Source organism: Pseudopodoces humilis, chromosome 30, assembly GCF_049639895.1.
Source record: "Pseudopodoces humilis isolate 2021_Gansu_Grassland_sample_001 chromosome 30, ASM4963989v1, whole genome shotgun sequence".
Lineage (NCBI taxonomy): Eukaryota > Metazoa > Chordata > Aves > Passeriformes > Paridae > Pseudopodoces > Pseudopodoces humilis.
The window spans coordinates 4,599,621-4,618,842 of NC_142229.1; the positions used below are offsets into that span (position 1 = coordinate 4,599,621).

The 19,222-nt window shown below is 56.7% G+C and overlaps 2 protein-coding genes across 7 annotated transcripts in view; one reads left to right on the forward strand and one right to left on the reverse strand.

Moving 5' to 3' along the window:
• The first annotated feature begins 1,395 nt into the window (after positions 1-1,395).
• On the forward strand, positions 1,396-6,645 carry ARID5A (AT-rich interaction domain 5A). Of its 2 annotated transcripts, none has more exons than XM_014261508.2 (7): positions 1,396-1,439; positions 1,723-1,820; positions 3,600-3,804; positions 3,905-3,957; positions 4,479-4,576; positions 4,670-4,805; positions 5,440-6,645. In XM_014261508.2, the coding sequence occupies exons 2-7, from the start codon at positions 1,758-1,760 to the stop codon at positions 6,460-6,462; spliced, it is 1,578 nt and encodes a 525-aa protein (XP_014116983.2). In that variant the 5' UTR covers positions 1,396-1,439; positions 1,723-1,757; the 3' UTR covers positions 6,463-6,645. The 2 variants fall into 2 exon arrangements, with proteins under 2 accessions (XP_014116983.2, XP_014116985.2); XM_014261510.2 differs by having other exon boundaries at positions 5,461-6,645.
• A 2,010-nt stretch (positions 6,646-8,655) lies between these two features.
• The window catches only part of KANSL3 (KAT8 regulatory NSL complex subunit 3), a 40,763-nt gene continuing 30,196 nt past the window's right edge, over positions 8,656-19,222 (reverse strand). The window contains exons 14-19 of one of the 5 annotated variants that reach the window (XM_088068243.1): positions 18,687-18,759; positions 15,079-15,182; positions 12,871-12,998; positions 11,846-12,035; positions 10,137-10,249; positions 8,656-8,856 (exon numbers count right to left, since the gene is read on the reverse strand). In XM_088068243.1, coding sequence (XP_087924369.1) covers positions 8,854-8,856; positions 10,137-10,249; positions 11,846-12,035; positions 12,871-12,998; positions 15,079-15,182; positions 18,687-18,759 — 611 coding nt within the window. In that variant the 3' untranslated portion in view covers positions 8,656-8,853. The other 4 variants (XM_088068244.1, XM_088068245.1, XM_088068246.1 and 1 more) reach the window with 4 other exon arrangements.

Sequence of the window (19,222 nt, forward strand, 5' to 3'; positions counted from 1 at the left end):
TACCTGTGTGTGTGACACCTGTGTGTGACACCTGGAGCTGTGTGTGACACCTGGAGCTCTGTGTGTGACACCTGTGTGTGACACCTGGAGCTGTGTGTGTGTGTGTGTGTGTGACACCTGTGTGTGTGTGTGTGTGTGACACCTGTGACACCTGTGTGTGACACCTGGAGCTGTGTGTGACACCTGTACCTGTGTGTGTGTGTGTGTGACACCTGTGTGTGTGACACCTGGAGCTGTGTGTGACACCTGTGTGTGTGACACCTGTGTGTGTGACACCTGTGTGTGTGACACCTGTGTGTGTGACACCTGTGTGTGTGTGACACCTGGAGCTGTGTGTGACACCTGTGTGTGACACCTGGAGCTGTGTGTGTGTGTGTGTGTGTGTGACACCTGTGACACCTGTGTGTGACACCTGGACCTGTGTGTGACACCTGTGTGTGACACCTGTGTGTGTGACACCTGTGTGTGTGTGTGACACCTGTGTGTGACACCTGTGTGTGTGACACCTGTGTGTGACACCTGTGTGTGTGACACCTGGAGCTGTGTGTGACACCTGTGTGTGACACCTGTGTGTGACACCTGTGTGTGTGACACCTGGAGCTGTGTGTGACACCTGTGTGTGACACCTGTGTGTGACACCTGTGTGTGACACCTGTGTGTGTGACACCTGTGTGTGTGTGTGACACCTGTGTGTGACACCTGTGTGTGACACCTGTGTGTGTGACACCTGTGTGTGTGTGTGACACCTGTGTGTGACACCTGTGTGTGACACCTGTGTGTGACACCTGTGTGTGTGACACCTGTGTGTGTGTGTGACACCTGTGTGTGACACCTGGACCTGTGTGTGACACCTGTGTGTGTGACACCTGTGTGTGTGACACCTGGAGCTGTGTGTGTGTGTGACACCTGTGTGTGACACCTGGACCTGTGTGTGACACCTGTGTGTGACACCTGGACCTGTGTGTGACACCTGTGTGTGACACCTGGAGCTGTGTGTGACACCTGTGTGTGTGACACCTGGAGCTGTGTGTGACACCTGTGTGTGTGACACCTGTGTGTGTGTGACACCTGTGTGTGACACCTGTGTGTGACACCTGTGTGTGACACCTGGAGCTGTGTGTGACACCTGTGTGTGACACCTGGAGCTGTGTGTGACACCTGTGTGTGACACCTGTGTGTGACACCTGGACCTCCCCCCATCCCCGCGCGCTCCGCGCCCTCAGGACCACAACTCCCGGCATGCCCCTCGCGGGGGGGCGGGGCCAGGCGGCGCGTCCGTCCAATAGGAGAAGGGGCGTGTGTGCTCCAGCCAATGGGCGGCCAGGGGGGCGTGTCGGCCCCGCCCCTCGGGCGCTCCCCGCGGTCACGTGGTGCGGGCGTGGCCGGTGAGCGCGAGCGCGGCCGGGGCGGGACCGGGGGGTTCCGGAGGGGCTCGGCCGGTACCGGGGGGGGCTCGGGGAGAACCGGGGAGGGGCTCGGGGAGAACCGGGGGACCCCCTCTGCCCTCCCCGCGCCGCTTTCCGCCGTTTTTTCCCCAAAAACTCCGGGATGAGCGGGAGATTCGGGGGGGCACCGAGCCCTAAATGTGGGTGGGGGGCGCAGCAGCATCGGCCGGTCCCGGTACCGGACGGGCACCGAATCTCCTCGGGGTGGCCGGAATTTCCCCGGGGCAGCCACAATTTGGGGTCTGAGCCTCTCCCCGATGTTTTATTTCCCTTCCAGGACCCCTCCCGATCCCAAAGGCAGCGATTCCCCCCATGGAGAAGGATCCGGAACCGCAGCGAGACCCCCAAGGACCCTCCAGCACCGCCCCGCCCGCCGTGAGTGCGCCCCGGGGGGTTTTGGGGAACCCCTGAACCCCCAAAAATCCGGGGGAGGAGGGCGAGCAGGAAATGAGGAAATGAGGATGAGGCAGAAAAATGTGAAATTTGGGCGAGGGGGAGCAAAAATGGCATTTTTTTTAAGGGGGGGAGAAATGAGCGGTCCCGTTTAAATAGGATTTTTTTTTTTTTTTTAATCGTTTTAAAGGGGTTTTGTGGAGCTGGAGCTTTTCCCTCCCTCCGGATGATTTTTATTTCACCCCAAAAAAATTTAAAAAAAAAAAAAAAAAGCAAAGAAAGAAAGCTTTGAACTCTTTGAGCCGTTAAAATCCGGTGCGTCTGTCACAAGGCGTTAAATGAATAGAAAAAATCACCAAAAAAAAAAAAATTAAAAAAAAAGACCTAAGACTAAAAAAAAAAAAACCCAAAAAAAGAAAGGAAAATCTAAAAAAAAATAAATAAAACCTGGAAAAGGGACGGACTTGGGAGCCGAGCGGCTTCTTTGCCCAAAAATAGCAACAAGTTTTATAACTCCGGAAAATGTAGAACAAACAAACCAGGAACATTTTTAGCTCGAGGAAGGCGGCGGCGCGCGGGGTGGGGGCGGAATTTCGGAATTTCTGCGCGTTTGTTTTCCTGGAAGGCGCTGAGAGGGTTCTGGGCAGAGACCGGAGAGAGCGGGGAGAGGGGAGAGGGGAGAGGGGAACGGGGAACGGGGAGAGGGGAGAGGGGAGGGGGGAGCGGGGAGAGGGGAGAGGGGAAGGGGGAGAGGGGAGGGGAGAGGGGAGAGGGGAACGGGGAAAGGGGAGAGGGGAACGGGGAGAGGGGAGCGGGGAACGGGGAGAGGGGAACGAGGAACGGGGAGAGGGAAACGGGGAGAGGGGAACGGGGTCAGAGCTACGGGAAACGGGAATCAGGGAGCGGGGAAAGGGGAGCGGGAAACAAGGTGCGGGAATCGGGGAAAGGGGAGCGGGGAACGGGGTCAGAGCTGCGGGGAACGGGAAACGGGGTGCGGGAAAAGGGGAACGGGGTGCGGGAATCGGGGAAAGGGGAGCGGGGAGAGGGGAACGGGGAAAGGGGAACGGGGAGCGGGGTCAGAGCTGCGGGGAACGGGAATCGGGGAGCGGGAATCGGGGAAAGGGGAACGGGGAAAGGGGAACGGGAAACGGGGTGCGGGAATCGGGGAAAGGGGAACGGCGAGCGGGGAACGGGGAAAGGGGAGCGGGAAATGGGGTGCGGGGAACCGGCTCAAAGCTCCGGGGAACGGGAAACGGGGTGCGGGAAAAGGGGAACGGGGAGCGGGGAAAGGGGAATGGGGTGCGGGGAACAGGAATCGGGCTCAGAGCTGCGGGGAACGGGGAAAGGGATACGGGGAAAGGGGAGCGGGGAAAGGGGAGCGGGGTGCGGGAATCGGGCTCAGAGTTGCGGGGAACAGAGAACGGGGGTCAAAGCTGCAGGGAATGGGGTGCGGGGAAAGGGGAACGGGCTCGGAGCTGCGGGGAACGGAGAACGGGGTGCGGAGTGCGGGGAACGGGGTGCGGGAATCGGGGAATGGGGTGCCAGGAACGGGGAAAGGGGTGCAAGGAATGGGGAACGGGGAACGGGCTCAGAGCTGCGGGGAACGGGCTCAGAGCTGCGGGGAACGGGATGCGGGGAACCGGCCCAGAGTGCGGGGAACGGGCTCAGAGCTGAGGGGAACGGCCCCGGAGCGCCCCCGGGGTGCGGGAGTTGGGGATTTTGGGCCGCAGCTCCCCCAAAACTCAGCCCCGTGTCCCGCAGGACGCGCCGGGGGCCGGGGATGGCGCCGAGAGGGAGAAGGCGGTGGGAGAAGGTGGGGACAAGGACAAGGACAAGGACAAGGAGGAGAAGGAGGACAGGGAGAAGGAGAAGGAGGAAGAGGAGGCTTTCCTCGTCAGCCTCTACAAGTTCATGAAGGAGCGGCGCACGCCCATCGAGAGGATCCCGCACCTCGGCTTCAAGCAGAGTATGTCACCCTGCCCCGGGGACAGCGACAGGGACAGGGACAGGGACAGGGGGTGGTGGCCGTGTCCCCCTGACCCTCAGCATCTCCCCTCCGTTCCCAGTTAACCTCTGGAAGATCTACAAGGCCGTGGAGAAGCTGGGGGCCTACGAGCTGGTGAGTGCTGGCCGTGGGAGCCGGGCTGGCCCCTGGGCGTGCGGGGGTCCCCCGGGGTGCTGGGGTGTCCCTGGAGTGTCCCCGGGGTGTCCCCCTGTGTCCTGGGGTGTCCCTGGAGTGTCCCCGGGGTGTCCCCCTGTGTCCTGGGGTGTCCCCGGGGTGCTCGGAGGTCTTCGGGGTCCTGAGATGTCCCCCAGGGTCCCAGGATGTCCCCCAGGGTCCCAGGATGTCCCCCAAGGTTCTGGGGTGTTCCTGGGGTGCTGGGGTGTCCCTTGTGTCCCAGGATGTCCCCAAGGTCCCTGAATGTCCCCCCATGGTCCCGCGATGTCCCCAGGGTCCCGGGATGTCCCGCCGGGGTCCCGGGATGTCTCCAGGGTCCCTGAATGTCCCCAAGGTCTTGGGATGTCCCAAGGTCCCGGCATATCCCTGGGATGTCCCCCCAAGGTCCCGGGATGTCCCCCCGTGGTCCCGGGATGTCCCCCCGGGGTCCCGGGGCTCACCCCTCGCTCCCCCCGCCGCAGGTGACGGGCCGCCGGCTCTGGAAGAACGTGTACGACGAGCTCGGGGGCAGCCCCGGCAGCACCAGCGCCGCCACCTGCACCCGGCGCCACTACGAGAGGTGGGGCCGGGCCGGGCCGGGCCGGGGGGGCTGTCCCGCCGCGTGCCTCAGTTTCCCCCGGCGCTCAGCGCGCTCTCCCCGCTCGCTCCGCAGGCTCGTCCTTCCCTACGTGCGGCACCTGAAGGGCGAGGAGGACAAACCGCTGCCCCCCAGCAAGCCCCGGCGGCAGTACAAGGTGTCCAAGGACGACAGGAGCAAGAGGAGCAGGAAGGAGAAGGGACGCGAGCAGGTGCGCGGCCCCTCCGGAGGGGCTGGGAGCGACCCCCGAGCGCTGAACCCGGCCGGGAATTGGGAGCGGGGGGTGGTGAGAGGGCAGCCAGGGCTGGGCGGGGAGCCGGGAGCCCACCCTGGGCTCACAGCCCGACCCCCTGAGCTCACAGCCGGACCCCCTGAGCTCACAGCCGGACCCCCTGGGCTCACAGCGCGACCCCCTCCGCTCACAGCCCGACCCCCTCCGCTCACAGCCCGACCCCCTGAGCTCACAGCCCGGACCCCTGAGCTCACAGCCCGACCCTCTGGGCTCACAGCCCGACCCCCTCCGCTCACAGCCGGACCCCCTGGGCTCACAGCCCGACCCCCTGAGCTCACAGCCCGGACCCCTGGGCTCACAGCCCGGACCCCTGGGCTCACAGCCCGACCCCCTGAGCTCACAGCCGGACCCCCTGAGCTCACAGCCCGACCCCCTGGGCTCACAGCCGGACCCTCTGGGCTCACAGCCGGACCCCCTGAGCTCACAGCCCGACCCCCTGAGCTCACAGCCCGACCCCCTGAGCTCACAGCCGGACCCCCTGAGCTCACAGCCCGGACCCCTGGGCTCGCAGCCCGACCCCCTCCGCTCACAGCCCGACCCTCTGGGCTCACAGCCCGACCCCCTCCGCTCGCAGCTGGCTCCGGACAAGGCGCAGCCGGAGGCGGAGGAAGCGGCGGAGCCGGCCCGGGGGACAGACGGACGCTCCAGCCCCGCCAGCCCGGCCCCCAACCCCTCGGGGGGCTCTCCCAGCCCCTGCCGGACCCACGGCGAGACCTACAAGCGCCTCTTCTCCAGCTTCTACTCCAAAGGGAACCATCCCATCATGTCCCCGCTGGCCAAGAAGAAGCTGCTGGCGCAGGTGAGCAAGGCCGAGTCCTCGCACTGCCACAAACGCCACTGCCCCGAGGGCCGGCGGGCACCGAGCGACACCGGCCCCGAGCCGCCCCCGAGCGGGCAGAGCCTCCCCGAGCCCCCGGAGCCTTCGGGAACCCCGAGCGGGGGGAAGGAGGCGGCCCCGGCCCGCAGCGCATCCCCGGGCGGCGGAGACACCCAGGGCACCCCCGTCTTCACCGGCTACTTCCACGCCTACCGCAGCGAGGGGCTGCAGCCCGGCTGCCCCCCGCTCTGGGGGGATTTCTCCAGCCTGAAGGATTTTTTGGAGCCGCCTTCCACCTTCCCTGGGCGGCCCGAGGAGCCCGAGCAGCCGCAAGAGGCGCGGGGCAGAGCGGGGCGGCCGTGGCAGAGCCGGGCAGCGGTGCGGGGCTGCTGGGTGCCCCCCGGGAGCGGCCGCCAGGACGAGGAGGAGGATGAAGATGAGGATGAGGAAGACGAGGAGAGCTTCGGCCCCGCCGCCGAGTCACGCTCCGCGTCCCCCTTGGCCAAGGAGGGCAGGGACCGGCGGATCCGCTCGCCCGGAGGCCACCGGGGGCTGCCCAAACCCAGAGCCGTGGTGGCCGCTCCGGCTCTCCGGGGATCCGCTCTGCGCTTCCCCAGCGGCTTCGGGACCCCCCTGGAGCCCCCAAAAACCCGGGGGGCTCCTCTGCTCATCCCGGCCTTCCCCAGCCCCTTGGTGGCTCCGTTCCCCGCTTCCTTCGGGAATTCCTTCCCGGCTTTCCCGGCCTTCCCCCGGCGCTAGCTGCCACCCCCGGGGACACGGAGGGGACACGAGGGGACAATCGGGACTGGGCTGTTTTTATTCTGATTTCAGAGCTCTTTGTAACCCGGCGCCGGTGAAGCAGCGGCTCCGCTGCCGGCGCCCCACGGTTCTTTCTATTTTCTTATCTATCCGCGCACAAATGGATAAAAACCGGGAGTGAAAGCGGTGCTGGAGGTTTCTGTTCCTGCCCCGAGTGCGGGGTTTGGGGGTGCAGGAGGTTGGAAAAGGGGAATGAAGCCGGCGGGGTTTTTCTGGGGGCAGGGCGGGGTTTGGGGGGATCCCCACCCTAAAAACGGAGCTGCAGGGCTGAGAACTCATCCCGGGGAGGAGGGAAAGGGATGAGGGAAGGGATTTGGGAATTTAGGATTTTTTAGGAGTTCAGGGAGGAACTGAGGAAGGAATTTAGGAATTGAATTTAGGAATTTAGGAAGGAAGGAATTTAGGAAGGAATTGAGGAATTTAGGAAGGAATTTAGGAAGGAATTTAGGAATTTAGGAAGGAATTTAGGAATTTAGGAAGGAATTTAGGAATTTAGGAATTTAGGAATTCAGGAAGGAATTTAGGAATTTAGGAATTTAGGAAGGAAGGAAGGAATTTAGGAAGGAATTTAGGAATTCAGGAAGGAATTTAGGAAGGAATTGAATTTAGGAAGGAATTTAGGAATTGAATTTAGGAATTTAGGAAGGAATTTAGGAAGGAAGGAATTTAGGAAGGAATTTAGGAATTTAGGAATTTAGGAAGGAAGGAAGGAATTTAGGAAGGAATTTAGGAAGGAATTGAATTTAGGAAGGAATTTAGGAAGGAAGGAATTAAGGAAGGAATTTAGGAATTTAGGAATTTAGGAAGGAATTTAGGAATTTAGGAAGGAATTTAGGAAGGAATTTAGGAATTTAGGAAGGAATTTAGGAAGGAATTTAGGAATTTAGGAAGGAATTTAGGAATTTAGGAATTCAGGAAGGAATTTAGGAATTTAGGAAGGAATTTAGGAATTTAGGAAGGAATTTAGGAAGGAATTTAGGAATTCAGGAAGGAATTTAGGAAGGAATTGAATTTAGGAAGGAATTTAGGAATTGAATTTAGGAATTTAGGAAGGAATTTAGGAAGGAAGGAATTTAGGAAGGAATTTAGGAATTTAGGAAGGAATTTAGGAATTTAGGAATTTAGGAAGGAAGGAAGGAAGGAAGGAATTTAGGAAGGAATTGAATTTAGGAAGGAATTTAGGAAGGAAGGAATTAAGGAAGGAATGAAGGAAGGAATTCAGGAATTTAGGAATTCAGGAAGGAATTCAGGAATTCAGGAAGGAATTTAGGAAGGAATTGAATTTAGGAAGGAATTTAGGAAGGAATTTAGGAATTTAGGAAGGAATTTAGGAAGGAATTTAGGAATTTAGGAATTTAGGAAGGAATTCAGGAATTCAGGAAGGAATTCAGGAATTCAGGAAGGAATTCAGGAATTCAGGAAGGAATTCAGGAATTCAGGAAGGAATTCAGGAATTCAGGAAGGAATTTAGGAATTCAGGAAGGAAGGAATTTAGGAATTCAGGAAGGAATTTAGGAATTCAGGAAGGAATTTAGGAATTCAGGAAGGAATTTAGGAATTTAGGAATTTAGGAAGGAATTTAGGAAGGAATTTAGGAATTCAGGAAGGAATTTAGGAAGGAATTGAATTTAGGAAGGAATTTAGGAAGGAAGGAATGAAGGAAGGAATGAAGGAAGGAATGAAGGAATTTAGGAATTCAGGAAGGAATTTAGGAATTCAGGAAGGAATTCAGGAATTCAGGAAGGAATTCAGGAATTCAGGAAGGAATTTAGTAATTCAGGAAGGAATTCAGGAATTCAGGAAGGAATTCAGGAATTCAGGAAGGAATTCAGGAATTCAGGAAGGAATTCAGGAAGGAATCAAGGAATCTTCCCCCAGGGAATGTTTGGATTTTGGGGGGCTCTGATGATCCCAGCCAGGAGATTCCAGGATTTTCTGATCATTTTCAAAATTCAAACTCCCGAAATCCACCCTCAATAAAATCCACCCTCAACAAAATCCACCCTCAACAAAATCCACCCTCAACAAAATCCACCCTCAACAAAATCCACCCTCAATAAAATCCACCCTCAATAAAATCCACGGCCACAGACTCAGTCCAAAAACACGACAAAATTAAAGAAATTGCACATATTTATATAAAAAAAGGAAGTTTTTATTAAACAGCAACAAATCCAGAAAAACTCCGCCCTTTTCCCACCCCCAGGAATGCTGGGGGGGGTCCCAGAGCTGCTGGACAGTCCCAGCGTTGTCCCCAAAGTGTCCCCGAGGGTCCCCGGGCTGGGCTGGGGGTCCTGGAGGGTCATGGTGGCCACCTCGAGCTCCTGGTGGTCACTGTGGAGAGGGGACAGGGGTCAGCAGGTCCTGGTGACCACCCTGAGCTCCTGGTGGCCACCCCGAGCTCCTGGTGACCACCCTGGGCTCGTGGTGGTCACTCTGGAGAAGGGACAGGGGTCAGCAGACCCTGGTGGCCACCCTGAGCTCCTGGTGGCCACCCCGAGCTCCTGGTGACCACCCTGAGCTCCTTGTGACCACCCCGGGCTCCTGATGACCACCCTGGGCTTGTGGTGGTCACTCTGGAGAGGAGACAGGGGTGGACAGGGGTCAGCAGGTCCTGGTGGCCACCCCGGGCTCGTGGTGGTCACTGTGGAGAAGGGACAGGGGTCAGAAGGTCCTGGTGACCACCCCGGGCTCCTGATGACCACCCTGGGCTCGTGGTGACCACCCCGGGCTCCTGGTGACCACCCTGAGCTCCTGGTGACCACCCTGAGCTCCTGGTGGTCACTGTGGAGAGGGGACAGGGGTCAGCAGACCCTGGTGACCACCCCAAGCTCCTGGTGACCACCCCGGGCTCCTGATGACCACCCTGGGCTCGTGGTGGTCACTCTGGAGAGGAGACAGGGGTCAGAGGGTCCTGGTGACCACCTCGAGCTCCTGGTGGCCACCCTGGGCTCGTGGTGGTCACTGTGGAGAAGGGACAGGGGTCAGAGGGTCCTGGTGACCACCCTGAGCTCGTGGTGACCACCCTGAGCTCCTTGTGACCACCCCGAGCTCCTGGTGACCACCCTGGGCTCGTGGTGGTCACTGTGGAGAAGGGACAGGGGTGGACAGGGGTCAGCAGGTCCTGGTGACCACCCTGAGCTCCTGGTGGCCACCCTGGGCTCGTGGTGGTCACTGTGGAGAGGGGACAGGGGTCAGAGGGTCCTGGTGGCCACCCCTAGCTCCTTGTGACCACCCTGAGCTCCTTGTGACCACCCCGAGCTCCTGGTGACCACCCTGAGCTGCTGGTGGCCACCCTGAGCTCCTGGTGACCACCCTGGGCTCGTGGTGGTCACTGTGGAGAGGGGACAGGGGTGGACAGGGGTCAGCAGGTCCTGGTGGCCACCCCAGGTGTCCCCAGGTGTGGTTTTAAAGCAATAAATAAAGAAATCATTAAATATTCACAGATTGATTTCACTTTTCAATGGTCAAAATTCACTGCCAAGTCTCAGAAATGGCCAATTTAATTAAATATATTGATATAAAAAGCGGGAAATTGGGAATTTCCGTGTCCCAAAGTGTCCCAAAGTGTCCCAAAGTGTCCCAAAGCCACCCCAGGTGTGTCCCCAGCTCACCTGGGGGCCCTGGGGCTGCTCCTCCAGCGGCGGCTGCAGCGCCTGGCTCAGGCTGCCCACGCGGCCGGGCTGTCCCCGCAGCGTCACCGTGATGGTGGTGGGAGCCTTCAGCCCTGCAGGACACCCCGAAAACAACACCCTGAGACACCCTGCGAGGCGGGGGGTGACACCCAGGTGGGAAACAACAGCCCAGGGAGCAGGAGGAGCTCTGGGGACATTCCCAGATCGAGTTTGAGGTGGGAAAGAACAACCCAAGGAACAGGAGGAGCTCTGGGGATGATCCCAGTTCAGGTTGAGGTGGGAAACAACAGCCCAGGGAACAGGAGAAGCTCTGGGGACATTCCCAGATCGAGTTTGAGGTGGGAAAGAACAACCCAAGGAACAGGAGGAGCTCTGGGGATGGTCCCAGCCCCAGTTCGGAGGTGGGAATCAACCCAGGAGGAGCTCTGGGGACATTCCCAGAGTTCTGAGGTGGGAAAGAACAGCCCAAGGAACAGGAGGAGCTCTGGGGATGATCACAGCCCCAGTTTGGAGGTGGAAACAACCCAGGAGGAGCTTTGGGGACATTCCCAGAGTTCTGAGGTGGAAACAACAGCCCAGGGAGCAGGAGGAGCCCTGGGGATGCTCTGAGCTCGGGCTCCAAGGTGGGAATCAACACCCCAAGGAGCAGGAGGAGCCCTGGGGACCCTCCCAGAGTTCTGAGGTAGGAAAGAACAGCCCAGGGAGCTGGAGGAGCTCTGGGAACATTCCCAGCCTGAGTTTGAGGTGGAAACAACAACCCAGGGAGCAGGAGGAGCTTTGGGGATGGTTCCAGATCAAGTTCTGAGGTGGGAAACAACAACTCAGGGGGCAGGAGGAGCTTTGGGAACTCTCCCAGAGTTCTGAGGTGGGAAACAACAGCCCAGGAGGAGCTTTGGGGATGCTCGAGGTGGGAAAGAACAGCCCAGGGAGCAGGAGGAGCTCTGGGGACATTCCCAGATCGAGTTTGAGGTGGGAAAGAACAACCCAAGGAACAGGAGGAGCTCTGGGGATGATCACAGCCCCAGTTCTGAGGTGGAATCAACAGCCCAGGAGGAGCTTTGGGGATGCTCGAGGTGGGAATCAACAGCCCAGGGAGCAGGAGCAGTTCTGGGAACCCTCCCAGCCTGAGTTTGAGGTGGGAAAGAACAACCCAAGGAACAGGAGGAGCCCTGGGGATGGTCCCAGTTCAGGTTGAGGTGGGAAACAACAGCCCAGGGAGCTGGAGGAGCTTTGAGAACATTCCCAGATCGAGTTTGAGGTGGGAAAGAACAACCCAAGGAACAGGAGGAGCTCTGGGGATGATCACAGCCCCAGTTCGGAGGTGGAATCAACAGCCCAGGAGGAGCTCTGGGGACATTCCCAGAGTTCTGAGGTGGGAAAGAACAACCCAGGGAGCTGGAGGAGCCCTGGGGATGATCACAGCCTGAGTTTGAGGTGGGAATCAACAGCCCAGGGAGCAGGAGGAGCTCTGGAGAACATTCCAACCCCAGTTCTGAGGTGGGAAAAAACAGCCCAAGGAGCAGGAGGAGCTCTGGGAACATTCCCAGATCGAGTTTGAGGTGGGAAAGAACAGCCCAGGGAGCAGGAGGAGCTCTGGGGATGATCCCAGTTCAGGTTGAGGTGGGAAAGAACAGCCCAGGGAGCAGGAGGAGCTCTGGGGACACTCCCAGCCCTCCCTCCCCGCTCACCCGAGCTCTGGTTGGAGATGTGGGCCAGCCCTGGGAGGCTGCTGGCCAGTTTGGCCAGTCCCCCGTTGCTCAGCAGCTGCTGGATGGCCGTGGGCTTGCTGGAGGCTCCCAGGGCCAGCGAGGTGGGCACGGGGATGGTGCCGATGGTAGCCAGGCTCTGCAGGGCCCCTGGTGCCTTCAGAGCCGAGCTCTGGGGGTCACACAGCGGCTCTGAGCTCCTGGAGCTGCTGCTGCACCACCCCGAGCCGCCCGGTGTCCCCTGGGGACCACCCAGAGCCAGCCCTGGCCACCCCAAACCCCCCCAAACCCCCCCTGTGTCCCCTGAGGACCCCCCCAAACCCCTCCTGTGTCCCTTGGGGACCCCCCCAAAGCCCCCTGTGTCCCTTGGGGACCCCCCCAAACCCCCCTGGTGTCCCCTGAGGACTCCCCCCGATCCCCCTGGTGTCCCCTGGGACCCCCCCAAACCCCTCCTGTGTCCCCTGGGGACCCCCCCAAACCCCCCTGGTGTCCCCTGAGGACCCCCAAACCCCTCCTGTGTCCCTTGGGGACCCCCCCAAACCCCCCCTGTGTCCCTTGGGGACCCCCCCGGTCTCCCCTGGGGACCCCCAAACCCCTCCTGTGTCCCTTGGGGACCTCCCAAACCCCTCCTGTGTCCCTTGGGGACCCCCCAAACCCCTCCTGTGTCCCTTGGGGACCCCCCCGGTCTCCCCTAGGGACCCCCCCAAACCCCTCCTGTGTCCCTTGGGGACCCCCAAACCCCTCCTGTGTCCCCTGGGGACCCCCAAACCCCTCCTGTGTCCCTTGGGGACCCCCCCGGTCTCCCCTAGGGACCCCCCCAAACCCCTCCTGTGTCCCCTGGGGACCCCCAAACCCCTCCTGTGTCCCTTGGGGACCTCCCAAACCCCTCCTGTGTCCCTTGGGGACCCCCCCAAACCCCCCTGGTGTCCCCTGAGGACCCCCCCAAACCCCCCCTGTGTCCCCTGGGGACCCCCCCAAACCCCCCCGGTGTCCCCGGGGGCGCTGACCTGTCCAGGTGAGGCGCCGGGGGTGACACCGGGGGTGACACCGGGGGTGACACCGGGGGTGACCTTGGTGCCCACGTCCTGCAGGCTGAAGCTCAGCCCCTGCAGCAGGCTGCTGGCAGAGGCTGCTCCTGGAACGCCCCAGACACCCCGAAAATCACCCTGGGAGCACCCCCAAATCGGCCAGCAGCACCCCAGAGAGAGCTGGGGGGATCCCCACGGGGGGGTGGGGGATGGGGGGAGGGGGCTGAGTGCGGAGGGACCCCCAGGGGTCACCCAATCCAGCCTGGGACCCTGCAGGGACACCCCAAAAATCACCCTGGGGACCCTGCAGGGACACCCCAAAAATCACCCTGGGGACCCTGCAGGGACACCCCAAATTATCACTGGGGACCCTGCAGGGACACCCCAAATTATCACTGGGGACCCTGCAGGGACACCCCAAATTATCACTGGGGACCCTGCAGGGACACCCCAAGTTATCACTGGGGACCCTGCAGGGACACCCCAAATTATCACTGGGGACCCTGCACAGACACCCCAAATTCCCACCCTGGGACCCTGCAGGGACACCCCAAATTATCACTGGGGACCCTGCAGGGACACCCCAAATTCCCAGCCTGGGCAGTGCCAGCACCCTCTGGGGGGGTTGAACCTTTCCCCAAACCCCAAAACCCACCCCAAATCCCCCCAGGAGGGGAAAGAGGGGCTCCCCCACACCCCAAACCCCCTTGGGGGGGTCCCCCCACACCCCAAACCCTCCCGGGGATCCAAGGAGGGGCTCCCCCACACCCCAAACCCCCCCATAGGAGGAAAGAGGGGCTCCCCAAACCCCCCCAGGGGTCTCCTCCAGACCCCAAACCCTCCTGGGGGTCTCCCCAAACCCCAAACCCCCCCAGGGGTCTCCCCCACACCCCCCGGGGGTCCCCCCAGACCCCAAACCCCCCCAGGGGTCTCCCCCACACCCCCCGGGGGTCCCCCCAGACCCCAAACCCCCCCAGGAGGATGAGGAGGGGTCCCCCCCCACCCCAAACCCCCCGGGGGTCTCCCCCAAACCCCAAACCCCCCCAGGGATACAAGGAGGGGCCCCCCACACCCCAAACCCCCCAGGGGTCTCCCCCAAACCCCCCTGGGGGTCTCCCCACACCCTGAACCCCTCAGGGGGGTCTCCCCCAAACCCCAAACCCCCCCAGGGGTCTCCCCCACACCCCCTGGGGGTCTCCCCACACCCCAAACCGGGTGTCTCCCCCAAACCCCCCGGGAGGGGTCTCCCCACACCCCAAACCCCCAGGGGTCTCCCCCAAACCCCCCGGGAGGGGTCTCCCCACACCCCAAACCCCCCCAGGGGTCTCCCCCACACCCCCCGTGGGTCCCCCCACACCCCAAACCCCCCCGGGGGGCCCCCCCCCCCCCAAACCCCCCCAGGAGGATGAGGAGGGGTCTCCCCACACCCCAAACCCCCCGGGGGTCCCCCCAGACCCCAAACCCCTCCAGGGGTCTCCCCCAAACCCCCCGGGAGGGGTCCCTCCACACCCCAAACCCCCCCAGGAGGATGAGGAGGGGTCCCCCCACACCCCAAACCCCCCGGGGGTCCCCCCACACCCCAAACCCCCCAGGGGTCTCCCCAAACCCCCCGGGGGTCCCCCCAAACCCCCCCAGGGGTCTCCCCAAAACTCCTGGGGGTCTCCCCCACACCCCACACCCCCCGGGGGTCCCCCCACCCCCCCCACCCCCCCAGGAGGATGAGGAGGGGTCCCCCCACACCCCAAACCCCCCGGGGGTCTCCCCACACCCCAAACCCCCGGGGTCCCCCCAGACCCCAAACCCCCCCAGGAGGATGAGGAGGGGTCCCCCCACACCCCAAACCCCTCCAGGGGTCTCCCCCAAACCCCCGGGGAGGGGTCTCCCCACACCCCAAACCCCCCAGGGGTCTCCCCCAAACCCCCCGGGGGTGTCCCCACACCCCCCCGGGGGGTCCCCCCACAACCCCAAACCCCCCGGGGGTCCCCCCAGACCCCAAACCCCCCCAGGAGGATGAGGAGGGGTCCCCCCACACCCCAAACCCCCCCAGGGGTCTCCCCCACACCCCCCGGGGGTCCCCCCACAGCCCACACCCCCCGGGGGTCTCCCCAGACCCCAAACCCCCCCAGGGGTCCCCCCACACCCCAAACCCCCGGGGGTCTCCCCAGACCCCCCAGGACAGGTCGGTACCGGGCTGGCTCTGGTTGCCCGTGGCCACCAGCCGGCTCTGCAGGGCCGGGAACGCGCCGGGGGCCTGAGCCGGGCTCAGCGAGGCCTCGGGGCTTGAGCTCAGCCTAAAGGGACACAGACAGGTGAGGGGGGGACACCTGGCACAGGTGGGGACAGCTGGGACACCTGGGACAGCTGGGACAGCTGGGACAGGTGGGGACAGGTGGGGACAGGTGGGACAGGTGGGGACAGGTGGGGACAGGTGGGACAGGTGGGACAGCTGGGACAGCTGGGACAGGTGGGGACAGGTGGGGACAGCTGGGACAGGTGGGACAGGTGAGACAGGTGGGGACAGGTGGGGACAGGTGAGGACAGGTGAGGACAGGTGGGGACAGGTGGGGACAGCTGGGACAGGTGAGGACAGGTGAGGACAGGTGGGGACAGGTGGGGACAGGTGGGACAGGTGGGGACAGGTGGGGACAGGTGAGGACAGGTGGGACAGGTGGGGACAGCTGGGACAGGTGGGGACAGCTGGGACACCTGGGACAGGTGGGGACAGGTGGGACAGGTGGCACAGGTGGGGACAGGTGGGACAGGTGGCACAGGTGGGGACAGGTGGGGACAGGTGACACTGGGACAGGACAGGTGGGGACAGGTGACACTGGGACAGGACAGGTGAGGACAAGTGACACTGGGACAGAACAGGTGACACTGGGACAGAACAGGTGTGACACTGGGACAGGACAGGTGTGACACTGGGACAGGACAGGTGACACTGGGACAGGACAGGTGTGACACTGGGACAGAACAGGTGACACTGGGACAGGACAGGTGTGACACTGGGACAGGACAGGTGTGACACTGGGACAGGACAGGTGAGGACAGGTGACACTGGGACAGGACAGGTGTGACACTGGGACAGGACAGGTGAGGACAGGTGACACTGGGACAGGACAGGTGACACTGGGACAGGACAGGTGAGGACAGGTGACACTGGGACAGAACAGGTGTGACACTGGGACAGAACAGGTGACACTGGGACAGGACAGGTGAGGACAGGTGACACTGGGACAGGACAGGTGACACTGGGACAGGACAGGTGACACTGGGACAGGACAGGTGAGGACAGGTGACACTGGGACAGGACAGGTGACACTGGGACAGGACAGGTGACACTGGGACAGGACAGGTGAGGACAGGTGACACTGGGACAGGACAGGTGTGACACTGGGACAGGACAGGTGTGACACTGGGACAGGACAGGTGAGGACAGGTGACACTGGGACAGGACAGGTGTGACACTGGGACAGGACAGGTGACACTGGGACAGGACAGGTGAGGACAGGTGACACTGGGACAGGACAGGTGACACTGGGACAGAACAGGTGACACTGGGACAGGACAGGTGTGACACTGGGACAGGACAGGTGAGGACAGGTGACACTGGGACAGGACAGGTGACACTGGGACAGGACAGGTGAGGACAGGTGACACTGGGACAGGACAGGTGACACTGGGACAGGACAGGTGAGGACAGGTGACACTGGGACAGGACAGGTGACACTGGGACAGGACAGGTGAGGGCAGGTGACACTGGGACAGAACAGGTGTGACACTGGGACAGGACAGGTGTGACACTGGGACAGGACAGGTGAGGACAGGTGAGGACAGGTGACACTGGGACAGGACAGGTGGGGACAGGTGACACTGGGACAGGACAGGTGAGGACAGGTGTGACACTGGGACAGGACAGGTGTGACACTGGGACAGGACAGGTGACACTGGGACAGGACAGGTGACACTGGGACAGGACAGGTGAGGACAGGTGTGACACTGGGACAGGACAGGTGACACTGGGACAGGACAGGTGTGACACTGGGACAGGACAGGTGTGACACTGGGACAGGACAGGTGTGACACTGGGACAGGACAGGTGTGACACTGGGACAGGACAGGTGACACTGGGACAGGACAGGTGACACTGGGACAGGACAGGTGAGGACAGGTGTGACACTGGGACAGGACAGGTGTGACACTGGGACAGGACAGGTGGGGACAGGTGACACTGGGACAGGACAGGTGACACTGGGACAGGACAGGTGGGGACAGGTGAGGACAGGTGGGGACTTAATCCAAGATTTGATATTTGATATATATTTAATCCATAAATTATTTTTAAACCGAATTGTTATTTTTGATAAAAATGTTATTTTTAATCCAAAACAGTTCTTTTTATTTTTAATATATATATATAAAATTAGATATAATTTATATAAATAATATATAATAAATATTATATTAATATAATACTTTATATTAATTATATATAATATAATATAATATAATACAATATAATATAATATAATATAATATAATATAATATATTTATTATATAATAAATATTATTAAAAATAATAAAATAATTAATATATATATTAAAATATATATATATTAAATAACATATATTAAAAAATATATATTAAAATATATATATAATATAGAAATATATATAATAATACATGTAAAATATTTTAAAAATATTTAAAATATTTTAAAAGGATATAAAATATATAAATATATAAAAATATATCAATATATAAAAATATATAAATATATAAAAATATATAAATATGTAAAAATATATATATGTATCTATAAATATATAAACATATAAATAATGTATGTAAATATATATAAAATATATATATAAATATATAAAATAAACATTAAATATATCAAAATATATATAAAATACATAAATATATATAAATATATATTTATATATATATATATAAAATATATGTAGGACACGTAAAATATATATAAAATATATTATAAATATATATCTATAAATATATAAATATATAAGTAATATAAAAATATATATAATATACGTAAATATATAGAAAATATATAGAATAAATATAAAATATATTAAAGTATATATAAAATATATAAATATGTAAAAGTAAAATATATATAGGACATGTAAAATATATATAAAGTATATAAAAATATATAAAGATATATAATAATGGTAATAATAATAGCAATAATAATGGCAATAATAATAACGGCAATAATAATAGTAATAATAATAATAGTAATAGTAATAATAATAATATTAATAGTAATAATAATAACAACCATACTGACAGTAATAATAGTAGTAATAATGCTAAAATAATAATTAAAATAAAAATAAAATAATAATAATAATAATACTAAAATAATAATAAAAATAAAAATGAAATAATAGTAATAATAGTAAAATAATAATAAAAATTAAAATAAAATAATAATAATAGTAATAATAGCAATGACAGTAATAATAATAGTAATAATAATAATATTAAAATAAAAATAAAAATATAATAAAAATAATAAAAATAATAGTAATAATAATGACAGTAATAATAATAGTAATAATAATATTAAAATAAAAATAAAAATATAATAATAGTAATTTTTGTTATAATTATATAATATATATAATAATAATAATAGTAATGATAATAATAGTAATGATAATAATACTAATAATACTAATACTAATACTAATTATTATTATTATTATTATTATTATTATTATTATTATTAACCCCGGAATTTCCCCCTTTCCCACTCACTTTTGGCTGGGGAACATTCCCGGGATCTCCTTGGAGCCGGAATTTCCCAGGGGCAGCGACTTCCCCGAGACCCCTGGAAATAATAATTCCATTAATAATTCCATTAATAATTCCCGAAATAATTCCATTAATCAATCCCATCAATAATTCCCTAAATAATTCCATAAATAATTCCATTAATAATTCCCAAAATAATTCCATTAATCAATCCCATCAATAATTCCCTAAATAATTCCATTAATCAATCCCATCAATAATTCCCTAAATAATTCCATTAATCAATCCCATCAATAATTCCCGAAATAATTCCATTAATCAATCCCATCAATAATTCCCGAAATAATTCCATTAATCAATCCCATCAATAATTCCCGAAATAATTCCATTAATCAATCCCATCAATAATTCCCGAAATAATTCCATTAATCAATCCCATCAATAATTCCCGAAATAATTCCATTAATCAATCCCATCAATAATTCCATAAATAATTCCATTAATCAATCCCATCAATAATTCCCGAAATAATTCCATAA

Bases quoted from the DNA above. Each gene is read 5' to 3' on its own strand.
- ARID5A (XM_014261508.2), top strand. From the start codon at position 1,758: ATGGAGAAGGATCCGGAACCGCAGCGAGACCCCCAAGGACCCTCCAGC. The intron at 3,805-3,904 runs GTATGTCACCCT...CTCCGTTCCCAG, and splicing joins GCACCTCGGCTTCAAGCAGA to TTAACCTCTGGAAGATCTAC. The intron at 4,577-4,669 runs GTGGGGCCGGGC...CTCGCTCCGCAG, and splicing joins ACCCGGCGCCACTACGAGAG to GCTCGTCCTTCCCTACGTGC.